This window comes from Nelumbo lutea, chromosome 3 (genome assembly GCF_056320005.1).
Source record: "Nelumbo lutea isolate HS-2025 chromosome 3, American lotus-T2T, whole genome shotgun sequence".
Taxonomy (NCBI): Eukaryota; Viridiplantae; Streptophyta; class Magnoliopsida; order Proteales; family Nelumbonaceae; genus Nelumbo; species Nelumbo lutea.
The window spans coordinates 41,276,870-41,298,512 of record NC_142686.1 but is presented as its reverse complement, the minus strand read 5'-3'; the positions used below and the strand labels follow the sequence as shown (position 1 = coordinate 41,298,512).

The 21,643-nt window shown below is 39.3% G+C and overlaps 1 protein-coding gene across 1 annotated transcript; it reads left to right on the top strand.

The window, feature by feature from the left end:
- Nucleotides 1–12,853: 12,853 nt before the first annotated feature.
- Nucleotides 12,854–18,649, top strand: LOC148864473 (endoglucanase 6-like). Its single transcript, XM_088976042.1, has 9 exons — nt 12,854–13,597; nt 14,019–14,231; nt 14,649–14,849; nt 15,552–15,641; nt 15,787–15,951; nt 16,226–16,510; nt 16,619–16,967; nt 17,072–17,146; nt 17,842–18,649. Exons 1-9 carry the CDS (start codon nt 13,385–13,387, stop codon nt 18,138–18,140), a joined length of 1,890 nt encoding a protein of 629 aa, XP_088832168.1. The 5' UTR covers nt 12,854–13,384; the 3' UTR covers nt 18,141–18,649.
- The last annotated feature ends 2,994 nt before the right edge of the window (nt 18,650–21,643 follow it).

Genomic DNA, 21,643 nt, shown 5'->3' with positions numbered 1-21,643 from the left:
AAGACTGGACCCAACCTATTTTACATTGATCAAGTAAGTTAGAATGTAAATTTAGCTTCCAAAACAGTTGAAAAAACAAATGTATCTTCATTTTCGGTATGAAAACACATTCTTACCAATCATCTACAAAATCGAATCGGGGTGCAATAGTCTGACTGTCTGGGTCAATTGGTCATTGACTTATTCAACGATTTGTTATCAGGGATCAGGTTTGGGATAAAATGGAACCGGTTGTTTAAACAGTTCCCAGGCTGAATGGTTTGACTGCCAACGACGGTTCAAAAACCATGCTATTTATTATTATTATACTCCAATTTGCCCCAATTCATAACTAAACAAAAGAGCTAAACAATATTGATTAAACAAAAATGTTTTTTTCTTGTGTGGTAGTTCATTTCCAATTGATTGATAATTAAGACCTTAAAGAAAGCATCCATGTTAAAATGATGGTTAATAATCCACAAATTCTGGCACTAAGGAAGATTAAAGCCCTGGAAGAATATTAGTTTACCAAAAGTCCAAATTGCCCATCGACCTAAAAAATAAAGTGTTTGACCTAGAAGGATTGCAATCGTTGACCACGGCTTCTATTACCAATCTGGCCAAACCGGCCCTTAGTTCTTCTGGGTTTAGGGTTTACATAATTCAAAGTTCAACACCGAATCGGGAGTCGGGAGCCAATAAAGTGTTTCATTTAAGAAAATATACTCCTGTTTCTTTGCTTCTTTGTTTGTTATTGCTTCTTTCTGCTGCTGGTTTTTGTGGAGAACTCTACCTGAGTAGATTACCATTAACCCTCCTTGGTTTGACTAGCAGAACAAAACACTACAATTAGGTAGAGACTTTGGACTTTGGAAATCCAAAAACTAAAGGCCAATAGTGTGTGGATTAATCTTTTTAACAGTCAAAACTATATATTAAATTTAAGTTTCCAATTACCCAGATTTGTTAAAGTAATTAAAAAAAAAAGAAAAACAAAGCAAGATTTTAAAAATCAATTCAGAAATGGAGCCGCTTTGACCACCATTTTTTAGGTTAATGGTTTAACCGTTTAGGTCAAATAGTTTGACCTATAATGTTATAAATAAAATAAAACACAAAAATATTTATTAATACTCAAAATATACTATAAATATGTAAAAATAATGAAAAATATCATCAAAATTAAATAAATATAAGGTAATGAGGCAGGCATGCCCGATCGGCTCCGGAGCGATTACCAATTCTTTGGTGGAATGGTCTGACCGTCTGGTCTGATCAGGTTTTCAAAACAGTGGAAGAAAGAATAAATGTTCATATTTAGGCAGCCTAACTCTTAAATTCATGGTTTTTAAAATCGGACTGGACTGGACGATTGGACCAGAAAACCAAGAATTGGTTAGGTGACTGGTTCTGTTTTACCCCAGAACCGTTATTTCATCAAAAACTGTTGATTTGATCAATAAACTGCTGACCCGAACAATCAAACCATTTAATGATTTTGGCTGTTTTTATTTTTTTATTTTTTTATCAAAATGGGCCATGCATTCGGTTTGAACTGTCAGACCATTTGACCTGGAACCGGATCCTGACCAGCTCGTTGTCCGATTCTTAAAACTGAACCCACCACGTATAGCCAGAAGATACCTGAAAGGTGAAACAAAACCCGGGGATTATGCTATAAACTGGCTGGGAGTTTTCTTCATGTCTTTATTTTCACAAAGTCATTCTCATCTTCGCATGGCAATCTGAAAGGGACTGTTTTATTGCATCAAAAGTCAAGAACTCAAAATGCGTTCTAACCAATCAAGAAAGGAAAGAGTGTAAAGTAAAAGCAGAATTGCATAAACAAACAAACAAGTGCCAGAAAAGGGGGGACTAGTAGGCATAGAAGAGGGATGAACTGTTTCAAACTTCTATCATTTGTTTAGGGCCCCAACTCTCAGTCTCAACTCATTACTCACATTTCAACTACTCTCATTCTTTATTGCACCTTCTCCCAGACCCTTGCTTTCGACACCACCTACAATGTTACTGCCGATAGCCGGTGGCTGTCGCAGTGTGAGCTGCTGAGTGAGAACGCTCAAGAAACGGTCCCAAGCGGTCAGCGCGGGAAAACCCGATAAAATTCGTCTCGTCAATCGTCACATTTCTTTTTTATCTTTTTACTTCTTTTTTCGAGAATTGAGAGAGTTGAGACTTGAGAGCACTTCTCGCCGCGCTGGCGCAGGCCGTTGATTGCGGTTGGGTATTAAAGGTTGTCGTTAGGCCCTATGTTGGGCAGTAACCAACCTTTTGACTAATAAAGTGAGAATTTCTTCTCTTTCCCAAATACTTTTTAAATTTTAAACCACTATTATTTATTTATTTATTATATTGTTTATTTATATTATTTTCCACCGGGGGAGACGAGACAAGAATACGCGAAAGTAACTAAAACTACTACTACTAGACGAGGAATTACCGATATTACAGGATTTGCCATTGGTTAGAAAGTATTTAGTGTTGACTACCCTATCGTAAGCTTGTCGGTGGGCTTTCTAGTTTCTATGTATAGAATATATACAAACGATGAAAGTTCTGTAAATTATAATTTATAAAATAGAAAAAGAAATTAATAAATAGCCGTGAGTGGTGCTTGTCGGATTGTCGGGGCTTTTGGAATCTTCACTTAGGGAGCGTTTTTCCACACCGACTCGTCTGTGGGGATCCCTTCCTCCTTAAGTCCTCAGATGTTCAGTGGGGTTGTTCGTTGTCCCAACCTCACATAGCACTTGGAACCATGTATTAGAAACATATTCCCATAAATAACAATTTATAAGTATGGAAATATTCTAAATGTGCGGCTCAGTATTTGTGAGATTGGTGTAAAGCGTATTTTGTGTTTATTGTCCCAGCCTAACAAAGCACTAAGAGCCGTGCATTAGGAATATTTTTGTATGAATAATAATTTATGTTTTAAATGTTCGCAATAAAATACTCTCAATATTATACCAACTGTCCACTGCAGCTGTACGTTGGGAATATTTCTTTTATTATTCACGAAAATATTCTCGATGTGTGATTGCAATGGCTGGTTGTAACATTATTGATATCATATGTTAGGTAGTTGACCCGAACTTCCCTTACCCTCCTCCTTGCACCGAACTCAATATTAGCCTCAAGCTAATATGGTACGTTGAAGCTCTAAGGTGAAAAGCATACCTTCAACTAATCAGGTTAGGTATTCATAGGTATATTTTCGCACTAAATTCAGAGTCCCTTGCAATCATAATTGAGAATATCTCTCCATAAATATTAGATATTCTTAATGCATGACTGAAAAATACTAGAATGACCTGAAGAAGGTTTTGTAAGTACAAATCAGATTAACGCATTAGTGTACAGCTGTATAATTAAGCATATGAATCGTGTCTACATTACAAAACAAGACGAAATTTCAAAAGGATATTTTGGTAATTTTAGAAGAAAAGTTAGTTGTTGCCCTAAAATGATTATCCTTTGCTCACCAGACTTTAAACGTGATTACCTGGACCCGGTCCAAAGGTAATGAACAACAGATGGAGCCCCTCCTTGATTGAAGGAAGAAGTAATAAAGAAATAATGAAATTCCGATATAATAGAGAGAGAGAGGCTAGTGGTTGGCGAGTCTTCATACCTCACATGCTCTAATGTCTCTCAATCTGGGGGATGGGCCGAGCTAATGGGGGCCACCGTTTGTATGCGTTGGAGATGATAAGAGGTGGCCCCCACAGTGACTTTTTTTTTTTTAAGTTTAAACCGGTGCTTTATTTTGTTCTTTGTTCTTTATTCCTGTTTATAATCGTAGGGTTTCACTGTTTCAGCGATAAAAGCGGAGATGATGCCGGAGTCTGAATAACTCTACTCTATAAACTCTCTGGTGTGTGAACTCATCAACCACGATAAAAGCACACACCCTTCCGCCGCTCTTATTTTAATGTCTGAATTATCCATCTGTGTGTTTCTCCACCTCAGTCCTCACCGTTTACATTTTTATAACTTAGACATGGGTGTGTGGAATCGTTGAGTCAGCGGAATTTGTGGGTTCTTCTCTATCCGACTAAAACCTAATATTTTTATTCGGGCGGTTCGGATTACAGAGTGCGTGTGCCTGCCAACTGTATAGCTGTATAATATATACGGATAAACCTCCTAGTGATCGAGGTGGATTCGGATCGGACCCAGACATCCAAATTAGCACAATCCGTATCTAATGGTTGTGGATTAAATTCTGATTTAATCCGAATTCATTTTATTATTTTTAGATAAAAAGTTAAGAAATTGATTACTTTTTAGCTTATATATACGGAATAAATTTATATAATATAAAATTTTAAATTACTGATTTATAAACTGCATATACCGGCCTACACAGAATTATAGTGGAAAGTGATTCTTATGGCATGGTGAGAACAATTAATGAACATAAATCTCAGCTCCTACTGATATGCTGAAGTATTATTGCATATTATAATTTAGAAAGCATGAAGCTGCGAATTCACTATATTAGGGGTGTTCATTGCACGGTCTAGTTTTTTTGAGAAGCTGAGATTAAAGCAAGGTCTTTAGGCTATAATTTTCACAGTTCAGATATATGGCCTTTTCAAATTTAGACATATTAGATTTTCTGATAATTTGCTGTTAAACTCATAACTCATTACTATCATTCAGACAATTGGCCTTCTCATTTTCTAGAAACTAAACACGTGAGAATTTTGAGAAATTTCAGCTACAACTCTCCACCATTTAGATACATGGCCTTCTCATTTTTCTAAAAAACTAAACACATGTCATTTTTCTGACAAGTTGTTGCTAAATCCCACAACCCACTACCAACATTTTTAATCCATTCCTAAAAAAATGCAAAAAATGCAAAAATGGTTATCCACAACCACTTCCAATCCATTTTCAATCCATATTCTAATAATTATTGAAATTTTATTTTTTAAAATAAATATTTCTTAAAGTTTTAACAATTATTTAAAATATTAATATATACAAATTTAATATTATTGATTCCATAATGTAAATTTAACATTACTGATTTCTCGTACTTATTACAAGGTCATTCACTAGTTGATATCGGTAGTAGACCTAATTTGGTCTAGTTTAGAGTTAAAAATGGTCTGATTTGATTTGGAATAATATAAAATTTTGATTTATGGTTTTAGTTTGATTTTTTGAATTTTAAAAATCAAATCAAAATAATTTGGGTTCTCTAATTAGATCAAACTAATTGTAAAAAACAATTAGATTAAACCTAATAGATTGGCCCACACCGTTTTAGAAACTAGACCAATCCATAATAAAACAGTTTGATTGGGCTTAGTTTCTATATAAAAATAGTTTGGTTTGATCAAATTTAACCAAACTGGAATGTGAACACCCTTAGATATGATTGTGTGATAATCTTCCCAAAAATTCCAATAGTGTTACTCACAAGGGTTTGCCAAAGGAGATTGTCCACAAACGAAAAAAAAAATCCGTTTATGGATCAATTCCATTCATAATTGTATTTCTCGTGTCATTGAAACCAAAAAAGTATATATAAATATGTGTGACATATAATTAAATAAATGAACATTTCATATATAATTTAATGAAACTTTTTCTTGTGTTTTAGATAGCACCAAGTATCCATAAATATTGCATTGCATTGTATCATATTACTATTGAAGATCATCAATACTCAAAATATGAGTATTTTGAATATTGATATCATATTAGGGTCCGTTTGGTTGCTGAGAAATAGTGGGATGAGAAAATAAAATTTTATTTTATAGTTTTTGGTCACTATGTTTGCTTGCTGAAACCCAATATCCTACAAAATCTGCTTCTATCGTTTGGTTGATCCAAGAGCAGATTTGTAGGAGAAGTTTATGTTGTTAAGACAAATAAATCATGAAAAAATTAAATTCATGTTAGATCTGTAACAAAACACTTTTGGTTTAATAGATCTATACAATGAGCAGGGGTTTATAACAACAAAAAATAAAAGGGTTTTAGATCTGGCAATCCAATGGCAAAGGGTTAGCAAATGGAGAAGATATGGGAAGAAGATGAGGATAAAACGGAATCCTATCTCCTTGTCGTTTGGGAAGATGAAGACAATGTTACCTTTATCGGAGAAGATGAAGACAATATCTTGTCTGCTTGTCGTCTGAGATCTGACATCGAAGTTGATGGAGGAAAAGAATGGTATTTTTGGTGGAATAAAATACCAAATAGCATGAAAGGGGATGTAAATACTTACCAAAGGCCGTAAACCTCGACGGAGATGAAAGATAAGGTGGTCAGAGTTCAGATCGAGGTGGGAGATGAGAATAGTCCACCCTCAACAAAATTTTCTCACACTCATCACACAACTTTTGTTTTCCACTAGGGTTGCACCAATTTGGCGAAGTCCTGCATCCCTTATTTTGAGAATACTAATCCCATTTCATCGCATCATATCTCTCGAAATAAATATGAGAAAATATGAATATTTAGCGAATATTCCTATTTTTTCATTCACGTAGTATAAACAAAATGGATTGTTAGTATTTGAAATGCATGGTACCGATATTTTTCTTTTATATCATTCATATCGATATTTAAAACCTTACACAATACACATTGCCAAAGATAAACCCATCCCCACAATCTTGATGTAGATAGGTAATGAGGGCGGATTTGGTCCTTCAATGATATTGTGACACATTGCACATTGGAACAAATAGGTGACACCCGGAACCACTTTGGCAACAACTTGCCTTAGCCAAGTTGATGGTGTCCCACCTGGTGGCCTGGCCCTGGTGCGACTTGGCAGCCTGGCCCTAGCGCGACCTGCCGGCCTGGCCCAGGCGCAAACTGGCGGCTTGGCACAAGCGCCGACCTGGCGACCTGCGAGACGTGCTAGGCGACAAATTCGGCATGCATATCCAAACACTCCCACGATCATTGGAAGTTGGCCCACGTGCCGAACGATTCGGAGGATGGTCAATGTGCACACGATTACCTCAGGGAATCTCAGACCACGTAGACGACTTCTTAGAAATCTCATATATGGTGCGTGAAGCCCACGCCAAACAATGCCTATATAAAGGCACCAACCCCAATGGCATAAGGGGGCAAGTAAGCATATTTTATCTCTCATACTTTGTGATTTTTAGCTCGCAGTCTACTATGAGAGTACTGACTTAAGCATCAGAGCAATCTCGCCGGGTTAGCCACCCCGGGTCCTCCAACATTGATTCCTTGCAGGTCTCTAAAGAACTATGAAGCTCGGAACCTAATAGGTAGCTCGACACTCTGGTCAGCTCGTCACCTAACATGCCTAACTCGACCCAGTCAACTCGTCACCAAACCTGCCTAGCTCGGCCCTGTCAATTCGACACCTAACTTGCCCAGCTCGACCCAATTAACTCGGCACCTAATCTACCTCAAGCTCGGCTTGGTCAGCTCGACATCCAGGTCCTCATCTAGCAAAAGTTCACTTCGGCCTCTGAGTCATCGACCACTTGGAAGCAGACAAAATGACGAGGTACTTAGCACAAAAAAATTGATTCATCAATTGGCGCTGTCTGTGGAAAACGCTACAAAAAGCTAAGTTCTCATCCTCCAAAAGGCTAAGTCCCTTATTCCATAAAGCTAAGTTCTCACCTTTTAAAAACTAAAAGCTCTCACTTTCTAGTTTGCATTTTTTATGAACTGAAAGACTATGCAGGAAGTTGATGGCCAACAGACTAAGCAGCTCTACCAACTTTATTTCAACTCGATTAAAGCCTCATCAGTCCTCTTCGCGAGGTACCCTCTACAAAGATGAGCTCTTCGTGGCTTCCGCGGGAGTAGGCGGCCAACAGACTATATGGACGCCCTTGCTGGTCGAGCCTTCCAAGGCTCCCGTGCAAGCTGGTGACCTAAAGTCAGTAGTTTTGCCCCCCGTAGGTCGAGCTCCAAGTAGCTTCTTGTAGGAGTGGGTAATCAACGCCACTAACGAGGCTAATGCAGCGCAGTCGTAGCTGACAGGCGTGACCTGGCGACCTGGCGGCCTGGCACGAGCGCCGACTTGGCGGCTTGGCCCAGGTAAGAACTGTCGAACTGATAAAAGACCTTGGCACCACATAAGTCCTAGTCGCCTCGGCATGGGCATACAAGTCCCAGTCGCCTCCTCGGCATGGGCACATAAGACCCAGTCGTCTCTTCGGCATGGGCAAAATCAAAGATCAAGGAGAGTGGACTACAAGTCGCTCCCAGAGCCTAAGGGCTAAAGTGTCGAACTAATAAAAGACCTCGGCACTACATAAAACCTAGTCGCCTCTTCGACATGGGCAAAATCAAAGATCAAGGAGAGTGGACTACGAGTCGCTTCCAGAGCCTAAGGGCTAAAGTGCTGAATTGGCAAAGACTTTGGTACCACATAAGACCCAGTCACCTCTTCGGCATGGGCAAAATCAAAGACCAAGGAGAGTGGACTACGAGTCGCTCCCAGAGTCTAAGGGCTAAAGTGCCGAACTCGCAAAGACTTCGGCCCCACATAAGACCTAGTTGCCTCTTTCGCATGGGCAAAATCAAAGACCAAGGAGAGTGGACTACGAGTCGCTCTTAGAGCCTAAGGGCTAAAGTGCCGAACTGGCAAAGACTTTGGTACCACATAAGACCTAGTCGCCTCTTTGGCATGGGCAAAATCAAAGACCAAGGAGAGTGGACTACAAGTCGCTCCTAGAGCCTAAGGGCTAAAGTGCTGAACTCGCAAAGACTTTGGCTCCACATAAAACCCAGTCACCTCTTCGACATGGGCAAAATCAAAGACCAAGGAGAGTGGACTACGAGTCACTCCCAAAGCCTAAGGGCTAAAGTGTCGAACTCGCAAAGACTTCGGCTCCACATAAGACCCAGCCGCCTCTTCGGCATGGGCAAAATAAAGGGTAAGGAGAGTAGACTGCGAGTCGCTCCCAAAGTCTAAGGAATTGAATCGACGCTTAAGAGCTCATCGAATTAGTCATTTCAGACCAAAAGGAGCAAATATACTCCCTTCGCCGAATTATTTTCAGCTTGGGAGTGGGGGGAAAATGATGAGGGCGGATTTGGCCCTCCAATGATATTGTAACACATGGCACCTCGGAACAACTAGGTGACACCCAGAACCACTTTGGCAACAACTTGCCTTAGCCAACCTGATGGTGTCCCACCTAACGGCCTGGCACAGGTGCGACCTGGCCCTGGCGCGAACTAGCAGCCTAGCACAGGCGCGAGCTGGCAGCCTGGCACTGGCGTGACCTGGCGACCTGGCCCTGGCGCAAACTGGCAGCCTGGCACAAGCGCGAGCTGGCGGCCTAGCATAGGCGCCGACCTGGCGACTTGTGAGACGTGCTCGGCGACAAATTTGACATGCATATCCAAACACTCCAACAATCATTGGAAGTTGGCCCACATGCCGAACGATCTAGAGGGTGGTCAACGTGCATGGCGGTTACCTCAGGGAATCTCGGACCTCTTAGATGAATTCTCAAAAATCTCGGATATAGTGCGTGAAGCCCACACCAAACAATGCCTATATAAAGGCACCAACCCCAATGGCATAGGGGGCAAGTAAGCATATTCTAGCTCTCATACTTTGTGATTTTTAGCTTGCTGTCTACTATGAGAGTACCGACTTAAGCATTAGAGCGACATCGCTGGGTTAGCCACCCCTGGTCCTCTGACATTGATTCCTCGCAGGTCTCTAAAGACCTATGAAACTCGACACCTAATAGGCAGCTCAACACTTTGGTCAGCTCGGCACTCTGGTCAGCCCGTCACCTAACCTGCCTAGCTCGGGCCAGTCAGCTCGTCACTTAACCTGCCTAGCTCGGCCCAGTTAGTTCGACACCTAACCTGCCCAGCTCGGCCCAGTTAACTTGGCACCTAATCTGCCCCGAGCTCGGCCTGATCAACTCGACATACAGGTCATCATCCAGCAAAAATTCATTTCGGCCTCTGAATCACCAACAACTTAAAAGCAGACCAAATGACAAGATACTTAACACAAGAAATTAATACATCAACAAAAAATTGATTCATCAATAGGATTCAATCCCAAGTCTCTTAATCCCGTCTCAACTACAACCATTAGTAAAGCTTACCAATTAGCCAAATGGCGCTTTATTAGATTGGATTGAAGTTGCATGCAATCATATATCAAAAGGTACAAAATTCATTAATATCTGAATCTAATAAATTATATAAAAACATCATCCAAATCCAAAATACCAGATATGATCAAACACTGGGAGTCTGCCCATCATCCACGAGGCCATGACTGTACTTATACATGCTTTAGGCTCAGAAGATCCATTATAGATCTAATGTGTATGGTTGAAATCGGAGAAGAAATCTTAGTGACCGTCGGAAAATCTTTACCTGCTGGAATTTTTGCCCACACATCAAAGCATCACACTCAGCCACATAGGATATTGTTGCCTTTTGGCCTTTTCCCACTGCTGACCAAATGCTTCCAATCTTGTGGCTATTAAGCTCTCCGGTGATTTTGTTTTTCACCTACAACTTTGCAATACACCTATTGAAGTCCCGAGCTACTGGGTAGGGGTTTTCTATTCCAAGTCTTCCATTCCATACAAGTTGGCACAAGAAGAGGAAGCTTATTGGATCTTGTAGCCCTTGGAATGCAAATACGAGGCACGAAAATATTAAATCCGATGATCTTGATATACACAATATTTCGAAATTGGAATCCTAGTATTGGTCATGGTTCTGAGAAACAGCTTAGCACCTCTCCCTATGAAATACGCTGTTTACAAGTTGTCAACGCACAGTGGACTATATGTGCTTGTCTCCTTTGTATAATCTAATATATTAGAGCTCATAAAAGGGATTAACATAGGCAAGAGATTAATATATTAGAGCTCATAAAGGAGTACAAGTTGTTTGATAAAATGCCCGAGTGAAACAAGAGACAAATAACGCACAGTGAGAAATATATAAAATATAAACAAATGAAAGAAGCAAAGATAGAAAGGTCACCATCCTCTACATATAATACGAATCACTGGTCCGTTTTTATAATATTTTGCGTATATAGTATTTTGTCTCCTTTTCATCATCTGGTACTTGTAATCTTGCATTTTAAGCCAGTGTTTGTTTGTGGGGTTCCAGAGAATAATCCAAAGGTGAGAAAAAGAGGAAAAGGGAAAAAGTGCGAGATCTCTATCCCCATCCCTCCATATCTTGTTCCAATCACTTTGCGAGAGCAACTTCCAATTTTCAATTTTGATACGCTCTCGCGTGAAATATCTTATGCACCGCCTTCCGTTTTTCCGTTGCCGGCAACAGACTAGATGATGGATGGCAGAGAGATCATCTAAATGACCGATCGGGCAACTGCAAATTTTACACTGACCCTCGTGTTAGGGGTGCTCACGGTTAGATTAACTGAATTGTGGGTTCATTATTGAAACCAAACCGATATTATTGATTTTCTCGAAACTGATAATTAAAATCGAATGAAGCCAATCATTTAATCGATAATTGACTGGTTTAATTAACTGTCAGTATGATTTACAGTTTTTTGTTTTTTATATTTATAATATATTATAAATAATTATAAAAATAGATATAAAACATTATATTTTAAATAATAAATAATATATTATATATTTTAAACATATTTATTAATTTATAATATGTGAATAATATAAAAAATATATATACCGATTGGTTCAATTAACCATTGGTTTTTTATATTGATTAACTGAAATCAAACGATACTTTTAATTTTTTAAAAATACTGAATCAAAATTAAATCGACCGATTCAATTAATCAAAAATTTCAATTCGATTTTTCTTGTTCACCCCTAAATTGTTCAATATGTCACCTTCCATCGTTCCAAGTATCTAACCACAACTAACAGCACCCATCAAATGGTAGCAATTAAGAAAGAAAATCTCACCAAGCATCTGAACACCTGGTTAGCTAACTCTTTCTGTCTGCTGCTCCTCCAGTCAAAAGATAAAACTTTATTTCGAGTGGTTGTGGGTGCCCACATCCAACAGAGGGAATACCGAATACCCAAGTTTTACTTTCATTTTTAAAAGTATCTTCTGAATAATCCAAGCAATTGGGATTGTTACCTGGAAGCTTCCACTTTCCATAGCATCTTCCTTGTGTTTTTGAAAAAATTTATGCCCCCTCTTACGGTACGAAACAAACATAGCCTTAGCAAAAATCATGGCGTGATTGAATTTACAGACGACTTATAGGTCAGCATATGCCTGAACAGAGCGCATACCATCACAACCAGTGGTCCTCTAAACTGTAAGGTCTAGGGCAAGTAACAAGTTTACTCCATGAACCGAGCTCCTGTTTAGGCGCTATATGTACACGTGGCCAATCTAATCGTTTAAATTTGCCACGTGGCAAATCAGAAAAGCTTAGCTTCTGTTGCTGAGTCCCAGCCTTCCGGGTAATCTATTATCTACAGGGCTAATGACTCAAGTGCAGTGAGTCCACACGATCCAAGGGTCCAACTCCAAGGACATGTTTGGAGTAGTTTAGTTTGGTTCATTCTTATTCGAAAGTGGTTTCCCTCCCTCCGCTCGGAGTCGTAGATGTCGGGAGTCGGGACCACCAAAAAAGCAAAAAACGAAAAAAAATGTGTGAAAGAGAGACGGTTTCTCTGGCCTTCTTGACTCCATGGCCGCTGCCACGCTTCCCCTTTCCTGTTTTAGTAAATTTGTAACTTCGACAGTCGGTTAAAAGCTGCAAAGCGTTCCCAGTTCCAAACCTGTAATTAATATATTTTTTCTTTAATAGTAAGAAACAGTAAATTCTCAGCTACAAAATTAATTAAAACCCCACCGACCCTTTTCAGTAAATGCAGAAACCAAACACATGACACAGTACTTTCTCTCAAGTCTCAACTGTTTTTGGTCCAAACAAAAAAATTTTATAAAATAGAACAATTTCATTTACGAGGCAAATTTAATAAAAAGAAATACATTTATTATTCTCTGCTAAGTTTCTGAGCTATTGGGACCTTCCTTTCCCCCTCCATATATAGAGGATTGTGTTCCTCCACATATCTCCCAACTATCTCTCTCTCTCCCCCCTGCTTCTTTTCGTCCGAGACTCTGTTCTATCTCTGGGTTCTTTGTTGGTTTATCAGAAGTTTTAGCTGATAAACCATAACAGCATTTGCATTTCCCCATTCCATCCACCATTTCGTGGTGCTTGTGAGGAGAAGGATTCATGGGTTCCTCACTTGAGTTTTAGATCCATTTTGTTTGTAGTGTTCGTCGCGGAACAGATCTGATTCTCTTGTTTGTTTACAGATCAGATCAAGTTCCTGGACTTGATTCTTCTTTTTATTTTTCTCTGTTGAAAGTACTCTTGTGTATTTTGGTTTATATGGAGAAGTTTCGCAGACCCATTGCCATGGCTCCCCTGTTTCTGCACGCCATACTTGTTTGGCTTCCTCTTGCTTTTGCTGGCCATGATTATGGCCAGGCTTTGAGTAAGGGCATTCTCTTCTTTGAAGCTCAGAGGTCTGGTTACCTCCCCGGGAACCAGAGAGTCCAATGGAGAGCCGATTCTGCTCTGCAAGACGGAAAGGCCAGTGGCGTAAGTTCTTCTTTCACTCCAACCCATTGATCTTTCTTTTGCTTTTCTCCCTTTTCACTACTTCCTCTTTTAGCTTTTTGTTTGACATTAATCCAGATGAGTATAATTATAACGTGATCTTTCCCTTGTATTCTCCGTCCCCTTTTCATTTCTTCGAAACTGGGTTTTGCTGGAAATGGTTTGCTCTAGTAATCAGCATCCACTGTAAATAAATTATTCAAGTCCAGTGGGGTAGTGGGAGAAATTTACTTTACCCTGTTCTTCCTTATTCGACTGGAATTCATTCATTGTTTCCAGTAACTTAAAAGAACTGGTCTCCTTGGATCTCTGTCTAATTTTCACTCATTTTCTTTCTTCTATAAGATGTGGGATATGAAATGTGCATCAAGTAGTAATTTCTTCATCCGCTTTTGTGTTTCAGGTTGATCTGGTAGGAGGGTACTATGATGCAGGAGACAATGTAAAGTTTGGCCTCCCAATGGCCTTCACCATTACCATGATGTCATGGAGCATCATCGAGTATGGAAAACAAATGGCTGCAACCGGAGAACTCGGACATGCCATGGATGCAGTGAAGTGGGGCACCGACTACCTCATTAAAGCTCACCCACAGCCATATGTCCTCTACGGAGAGGTATTATCAAAGCCCTGTTTGGTTGGCTTCACATTTTTAACTTTGTTGAAAGTTTTCTATTCTCTCCCCATTTTTTACCAATCACCATCAGAAAATACGAAAAATCCATTAATGGTTGAAATAAAGCAGAAAGGAAGTTCTGTCTATTCTCCTTGGAATCTGGTGTCTTTATTCTGATTTCTGAATATATTTAGTTCTCGTTGGTTCTTCTTTCTGGTCCTATTCCTTCTGTCAACTTCATTTCTTACCGGGTTTTAATTTAACAACCACTAACCCAAAGTTCTAATAATTATAATTATTAGTTCTTAATTGGTGATTCAGATTGATTTATAACTAAAACTAGTGTGTCGTTTTCTCCAATCTTAACGAACTAATTCTGTTTAGCGATAACTGATAACTTTTTGTTTGTTTGATTAGGTGGGTGATGGTAACACTGACCATTACTGCTGGCAACGGCCGGAGGACATGACGACCGACCGCCGGGCTTACAAGATCGACGCCAATAACCCGGGATCCGACCTCGCAGGGGAGACTGCAGCGGCAATGGCAGCAGCCTCTCTCGTCTTCCGGCACCATAATCCGTCTTACGCCAATGAACTGCTTTCCCATGCCAAGCAGGTTTGGCTTTCTCCTCCGTTTCATTTATGCAATTATGCTTCCCGCTTCGTATCAGTAACACAGTTGTATGGCGCATATTAGTACAGTCTAACGTGCGCTATGAATATTCTATTGTTATAACCGGGGCTAATAAAAAAATCTGGTCAGTGTGGACTGCGCACTGCGGAGTTTTTCCGGCGAACGCCGGCTTTTGAGGTAGGGATCTGCGACCAAGAAAACGCTCCCAATAGATATGCAGCCGCACATTGGGAATATCTCCCTTGTCATTCACGGGAGATGCTTCCGATATACGGCTGTAATTGCAGGTTGGGACGATGTTGGGACTGTGTGTGAGCTGATCCGGGCTTGGGAATCTATTTTGTCATTTTTTCTCTTAAAAAAAAAAAGAAAACATCATGGATCGTGAATATTGACCGTCCAGTTCAGATCTGTACTTAAATCTATACCGTCTGTTTACGATCCGCCAAAAGCGCGATACGTTGGTTGTACCACGTGGTGATCTGTCGGTGCTAGAGTACGGCAGTCATAACTGCCTTCTTTGGTCTGGGAACATTTTATTTTACAATAATACCCTCACGTAATTTATGAAATTTCTTGGGTTTAAAAAGAAGATGAAACATGAAATCAAAGGCTCAAAGCACAGCTCAAGCTGCAACTGCTAGCTTGTATTCTTATGATCTCATCTTCTTTTTCATTTTTCAGCTTTTCGATTTCGCGGACAAATACAGAGGCAAATATGACAGCAGCATTACGGTGGCGCAGAAGTACTATCAGTCTGTCAGCGGCTACGGGGTAAGAAATATCGTCTTCTCTCCTGTCCTGTCCTGTTCTGTCCTGTCTTCTATATTCATACATCCAAAGTGTTTGATCTATGGTCTCAACGACAGCAACAACATATGAAAGTTAAAATTTGAATTTCGATGTTTTTCTCTTCTAGGATGAATTGTTGTGGGCAGCCGCATGGATGTATCAGGCAACCAACGATGAGTATTACCTCAACTATCTTGGTAATAATGGTGATTCTTTGGGTGGGACTGGTTGGGCTATGACTGAATTTGGCTGGGACGTAAAGTATGCCGGAGCCCAAGTTCTTGTTTCCAAGGTGGGTAAAGCCCCAATAGACAGATTAATATTTCATTGGATTTACATGGCATCTTATGCATGTCAGCGCATACTCTATGATAATTTCTGCAGAATTTCAAAATATTTTCTAGTCTTTGCCCATTGCGACCATTTTAACTTTGGCAATTTGAACATTTGAATCCCACGATTTCAAAATATTTTCTTCATGATTGGTTTACAATTAGTTGGTGACCCGAGTTCCCACATTCATTTCTCAGTACCCGTCTAAGGCCTTTTCACTTCACTTTTTGCAGTTCCTCATGCAAGGAAAGGGAGGCCACTACTCGTCGGTCTTCGAGAGGTACCAACAGAAGGCCGAGTACTTCATGTGCTCTTGCCTCGGAAAGGGAACACGAAATGTTCAGAGGACCCCAGGAGGCCTTCTCTTCCGCCAAAGATGGAACAACTTGCAGTTCGTCACCAGTGCCTCTTTCTTACTAACTGTTTACTCTGATTATCTCTCTTCCGCTGGAAGAAACGTCAAGTGTGCTGCTGGAACTGCCTACCCATCTGAACTTCTTGGTTTTGCCAAGTCTCAGGTACTCAATTGATTTTTACTGAAGTATCTCTACTTAAAGCTAAAGCTTGTAGCATTCAAGTGTTTCTTTGAATGAGTTGATTAATTTCGATATTTTGTTAATTCTTAGGTGGACTACCTACTTGGGGACAACCCAAGAGCTACGAGTTATATGGTTGGCTATGGCAGCAATTATCCACGACAAGTCCACCACAGAGCATCCTCGATTGTCTCCATCAAGGTCGACTCTAAATTTGTTAGTTGCCGAGGGGGTTATGAGACTTGGTTTAGCCGAAAAGCCAGTGACCCCAACCTCCTAACTGGTGCTGTTGTTGGTGGCCCTGATGCTTATGACAACTTTGCTGATCAGAGGGACAACTACGAGCAAACAGAGCCTGCCACCTACAACAATGCCCCCCTGCTTGGTGTGTTGGCACGGCTAGGGGGAGGCCATGGTGGCTATAATCAGCTCTTACCAGGTTCAGAAAACAATCTCTTCTAATAAATTTACAAAGTATAAGTTAGAAGGATTATCAATAGTTTTGTTTTAATCATTATTGACGAGCATTTTCATGTTTCACAGTGGTACTCCCGGCTCCTAAACCAGTGGTTAACCAACCAAGTCCAGCACCACAAGCCAAACCAACCCCTGCTCAAGGTATATACATCAAGTTTTCTTGTTATGGTTGTTTTGCTTTTATTTCTCGTTTACTATTCCTCTTTCCAAGGAAATTAGAGGCATCTAGCTCTGATGTAACCAATGCCCGGGTTTACATACACAGGAGAGCAGGGAGACAACATTTCACTAAAGAGACTTTGATATTGAATACCAGTAATCTGTAAATTGCAGCTAAAAATTCTTTGACTTCAACATAAAATAGGGTGGAACTTTCTCTGAATACCAGTAATCTGTAAATTGCAGCTAAAAATTCTTTGACTTCAACATAAAATAGGGTGGAACTTTCTCAGGCTGAAATATTTCAGCTATACTTTTTGTTCATTATGATAGAAACATTGTTTTCTGAATAATTAACAGAGAAGCAAATTAAAATGGGTGGAAATAGTGGCTCAAATATTTTAGCATGAATTATGAAAGACTTGAGGAAAGAGGGTAAAAAATTCATTGCGCCCCCCCCGATTGCACATGGGTTTGTCTTTCCAAAATCATGATGTAGATAGGACCAGTTGGGTCATTCAATTGGGTTGACCTTGAGATATTATGGGTGGGGCTTGGCAAAGGCATGCCGTAAAGACCTCCATGTGATTATGTCTCTCTCCTCGATTCCTTGGAAATGAGCAACTTGTGAAGATCCGGTTCTGGTTAAACAGGTAAACTAAACTCGTCTTTGGCAGCTAAATCCTCAACTCCAATTGCAATTGAGCAAAAAGCAACAACCTCGTGGAACGCCAAGGGGAGAACTTACTACAGATATTCAACCATGGTGAAAAACAACTCTGGGAAAACTGTGAAGGACCTCAAGCTTTCAATATCCAAGCTATATGGTCCTCTCTGGGGCCTCACAAAGTCTGGTGAAGCTTATGGTTTTCCATCCTGGATGACGTATTTACCTGCTGGAAAAAGTCTTGAATTCGTTTACATTCATTCAGCCTCTCCTGCCGACATCTCAGTCTCAAGCTACACTTTATCTTGAGTGTATAGACAACTCAAACACGGAGAAGAGAAGGTTTGCTTGGTTTTTAGGGGGTTTGAAATGTAACAATTGTGCAGCTATAGTGCCATACGAAGTGAAGTCCAGAAAGGATCTTTTTTTTATCCTTTATGTGGGTTCTGGGTGGGGTATTAGCTGAAACTTAGGCTCAATAAGATGAGAGTTTGGGGGAGAAAGGTGTGAAGAGACAAAGAAAAAGAGTGCTCATCCTCTTTCCCCTCCACTCTATTGTAGTTACATATGGCCGGAGGTTTGATAGTTTTAAGACACGGAAAGATGTGAGAGAGAGAGAGAGAGAGAGAGAGTTGGGAGGGTGATGGAGGCTCCTCTCAACTGATTTGAAGTCTTCTGTTTCTTTGTATTTAAGCGACTTTTGATGGGTTCTTTACTTATTTTTGTGTACTGAGGTTGTATGCTCTGCAGCTTTGTTCTTTCCAATATGAATATAGTTTGTGCGAAGAACTGCATCTCTTCGCTTCTGATCTCTGTAAGAGAATGGGCGTTACTCATTGCACTCCTATTTGTTTTGATTTGTGAATGACTGATGGTGCCAATGTCATGTAGATGTGTGCAAGGTTCAAAATATCAATATTGTCTGATATCGGACTGTATCGGTTGTTGCTGTCCTATTTTTTAGTTTTATTTCAGAGGGGTCAATTTAAGGCCGTCTACTGGGTTAGACCCCAAAACACTCTTTGGAGAGACGTATGGAAAGCTCCTAATACGATATGTATTGGCTGATGCAGCTTTATACGTATCAAAATTTTGAACCTTCGATGTATGCATTTTAAGGGGTCTTGGGGATACTGCTAAATACTCCCCCTCTGGTGAGAAAAAAGACAATATTGGTTTCATTGCCCACTTGCGACTCCATGGATTTTTCTATGGCTGTCTTTGTTTGCAGTGTAAATACTCCATCTGTGTTATTTTATATTTTGGTCTTGTTTCATACATGTTTCAATGAAAGTATAAATGATAATCGAGAATTGATGTAATGCAGATCGAGTTTTACATCGATAATCGAGAATTCTAATAAAAATGATATAAAATTTTATCCATATTCTCCACTCTCCAGTTCCTATCAATTTTTTTAAACCAATACGTGCAGAACTCCACCGGTCCGGTATTTACATTTTTTCAAACGCAGCCAAATTGAGTTTATTGCCAAAAATTTCCATGACATTAGGGTCGATACATGATACAGAGTTCACTTTTGCTACGAAACATAACCTTTGATACATTGCTCTAATGCAGTGGCCTCACCATAACGTAACTTCATCTAATTCATGGTGATGTTGTGGTAAAAGTGGGAAACACAAGAAATTATCATCACGGTGTAAAAGCCAAAACGAATTTTAGACAATACGAATGGGAGCAAACGGAAACAAGCAGGCCAAACAGATTTTTTTTTGGAATGCCCAGTTCTCAAAAATGTTCATTTGGTCAAAATGGTTTCGTACTAGGATCATTGTGTATCATGCATGGTTTTAGAACCGTCATTCATCTAAACGGTCAGACTGTTCTGCCCAGGAACTGTCAAGGCAACTAGTTCCGTTTTATTTCAAATCTGACCCTTGGATTCCAGCCAAAAATCATTAAATTGATCAACAACCTGTTGATCTGAGTGATGGAACTGTCAATCTGTTTAATGTTTTTTTGGCCATTTTTTTAATTATTATTATTATTATTATTTTAATTTTTAAAATTTTGTCAGAATGGACCATGGGTTGAAATAGAATAGTTAAACTGTCAACCTAAAAACCAATGGCCAGAACAGTTCCAATTCCCAATCATTTTTTAAAACATTGATATAATATAAGTGATGCAACTTGGGTCAGATCGATTTGAAAATTTGTTAAATTTTTAATGGGCCTGAAACCTAACCGGAGCCCAATATAGTTGGAATGCTTCCCAATTTACAAATTAGTAATGATCAAAAAACATGAAAAAGGATCACCACGACTCCACGACAGCTACAACCCCGTAGAAATCCGTTTCTTTCTGGGCCTAAGGTTAAGGTTAGTATTTAGCCCGGTCCATATGCCAGATTGATGCAGGAATAAGCCGGGCTTTGCGTGCCCACTTGAATCCCATGCTAAAAGCTTTTTTTTGTTCCCTTCTTTTCTTTTTTATTTATAATTTCATGTTCATGCTAAAAGATAGAACAGACAAGGCAGTTTAGTGCCATTTCATTTACAAATAGCAATTAGTCAATTTTTTTTTGCACATTAAATTGGGGGTGTTCTACAACATGAAATTTTTTGTTTTCATTTGTTTTTTGAATTGCCACATCAGAAAAAAAAAGGGGTGGGGCTCTTCCCATCTCTGCAGGGATCCCCATTTCTCATGATTTTTTATAATGTTAATCATTTTGTTTTTATTTTTTATTTTAGTTAAAAAACTAAATATAATAGTTAAAATATATAGATGTATGTGTACATATATACATATATAACGTATGCATATCTCCCACGGGGATTGGGGAAATGGGGAAAATTGCTATCCCTATCCAGTAAAGATATGGTATGAGAAGAGTTTTGACCAATCAAAACCCATCTATGAATTTGATAAATAACACCTTATTTGCTACCACATTTATGATTATAATTTATCGGTCAATTGTTTTTCCAATATCATATCTTTTCTATATCATATTCGAATTAGAGGTGTAAAACGGGCCGTACTGGGCCAGCACGATACAACCCATGTGTGGCCCACACAAAGTGCAGGCCAGGTGGAACCCTCCCTTGGGATATTTTGGAGGCTCAGCCGGCACGGGCCCGTGCCATGCCACGAGCCGGGATAAAGCTACTTATTTAAAAAAATTGAAAAAATCTTAAAATTTGATGCATATAATTGTTTATATACATTAATTAAATAAAATAGTATAATAAAATTGAAAACAATTATTTGTTTTATTAATATATTATATACTATATTGTTATATAATTATAATCTATATAATATATTATATATAATATATATGTATAAATATTATATAAATATATAAATATATATGGGTCGTGCCAGGCTGGCCCACAGACCTGAAACCCCAAGAACTGCATGGCCCATACAATCGTGATGGGCCACGGCATGGTCCATGACCATTGGGCCAGGCCGGTCCGGGCCATGGTAGGCCGAAGACGTCATGCCCCGATTTACACCTCTAAGTCGAACCCAGAAAATAAAATCACGTTCTTGAACTCTGTTTTTGTTTTAAGGGAAAAATAAGTTGGTTTTGTTTTAATAAATAATACATGTTTTTGGAACCAATAAAATATTGGTTTTTAAAACAAAAACAAATTTTCTAATACAGAAATTATATGATTTATGGAACATGATGTTCAATAATCAAATGATAACATGTTTTTTAAACCAGATTCAATAACTGTTTCAGGTTTCAGTTTTGAAAACAAAAACACATACACAAAAAAGAACATGTTTCTTGTGTTTTTGTTTCAAGAAACAACTTGTTTTCAAACAAG

What these genes read in the sequence shown, in the direction of transcription:
- LOC148864473 (XM_088976042.1), top strand. Translation starts at nt 13,385, where the DNA reads ATGGAGAAGTTTCGCAGACCCATTGCCATGGCTCCCCTGTTTCTGCAC. An exon ending in TGCTTTCCCATGCCAAGCAG is followed by an intron (nt 14,850 to 15,551) that starts GTTTGGCTTTCT and finishes TTCATTTTTCAG; the next exon opens with CTTTTCGATTTCGCGGACAA. An exon ending in CTATAATCAGCTCTTACCAG is followed by an intron (nt 16,968 to 17,071) that starts GTTCAGAAAACA and finishes CATGTTTCACAG; the next exon opens with TGGTACTCCCGGCTCCTAAA.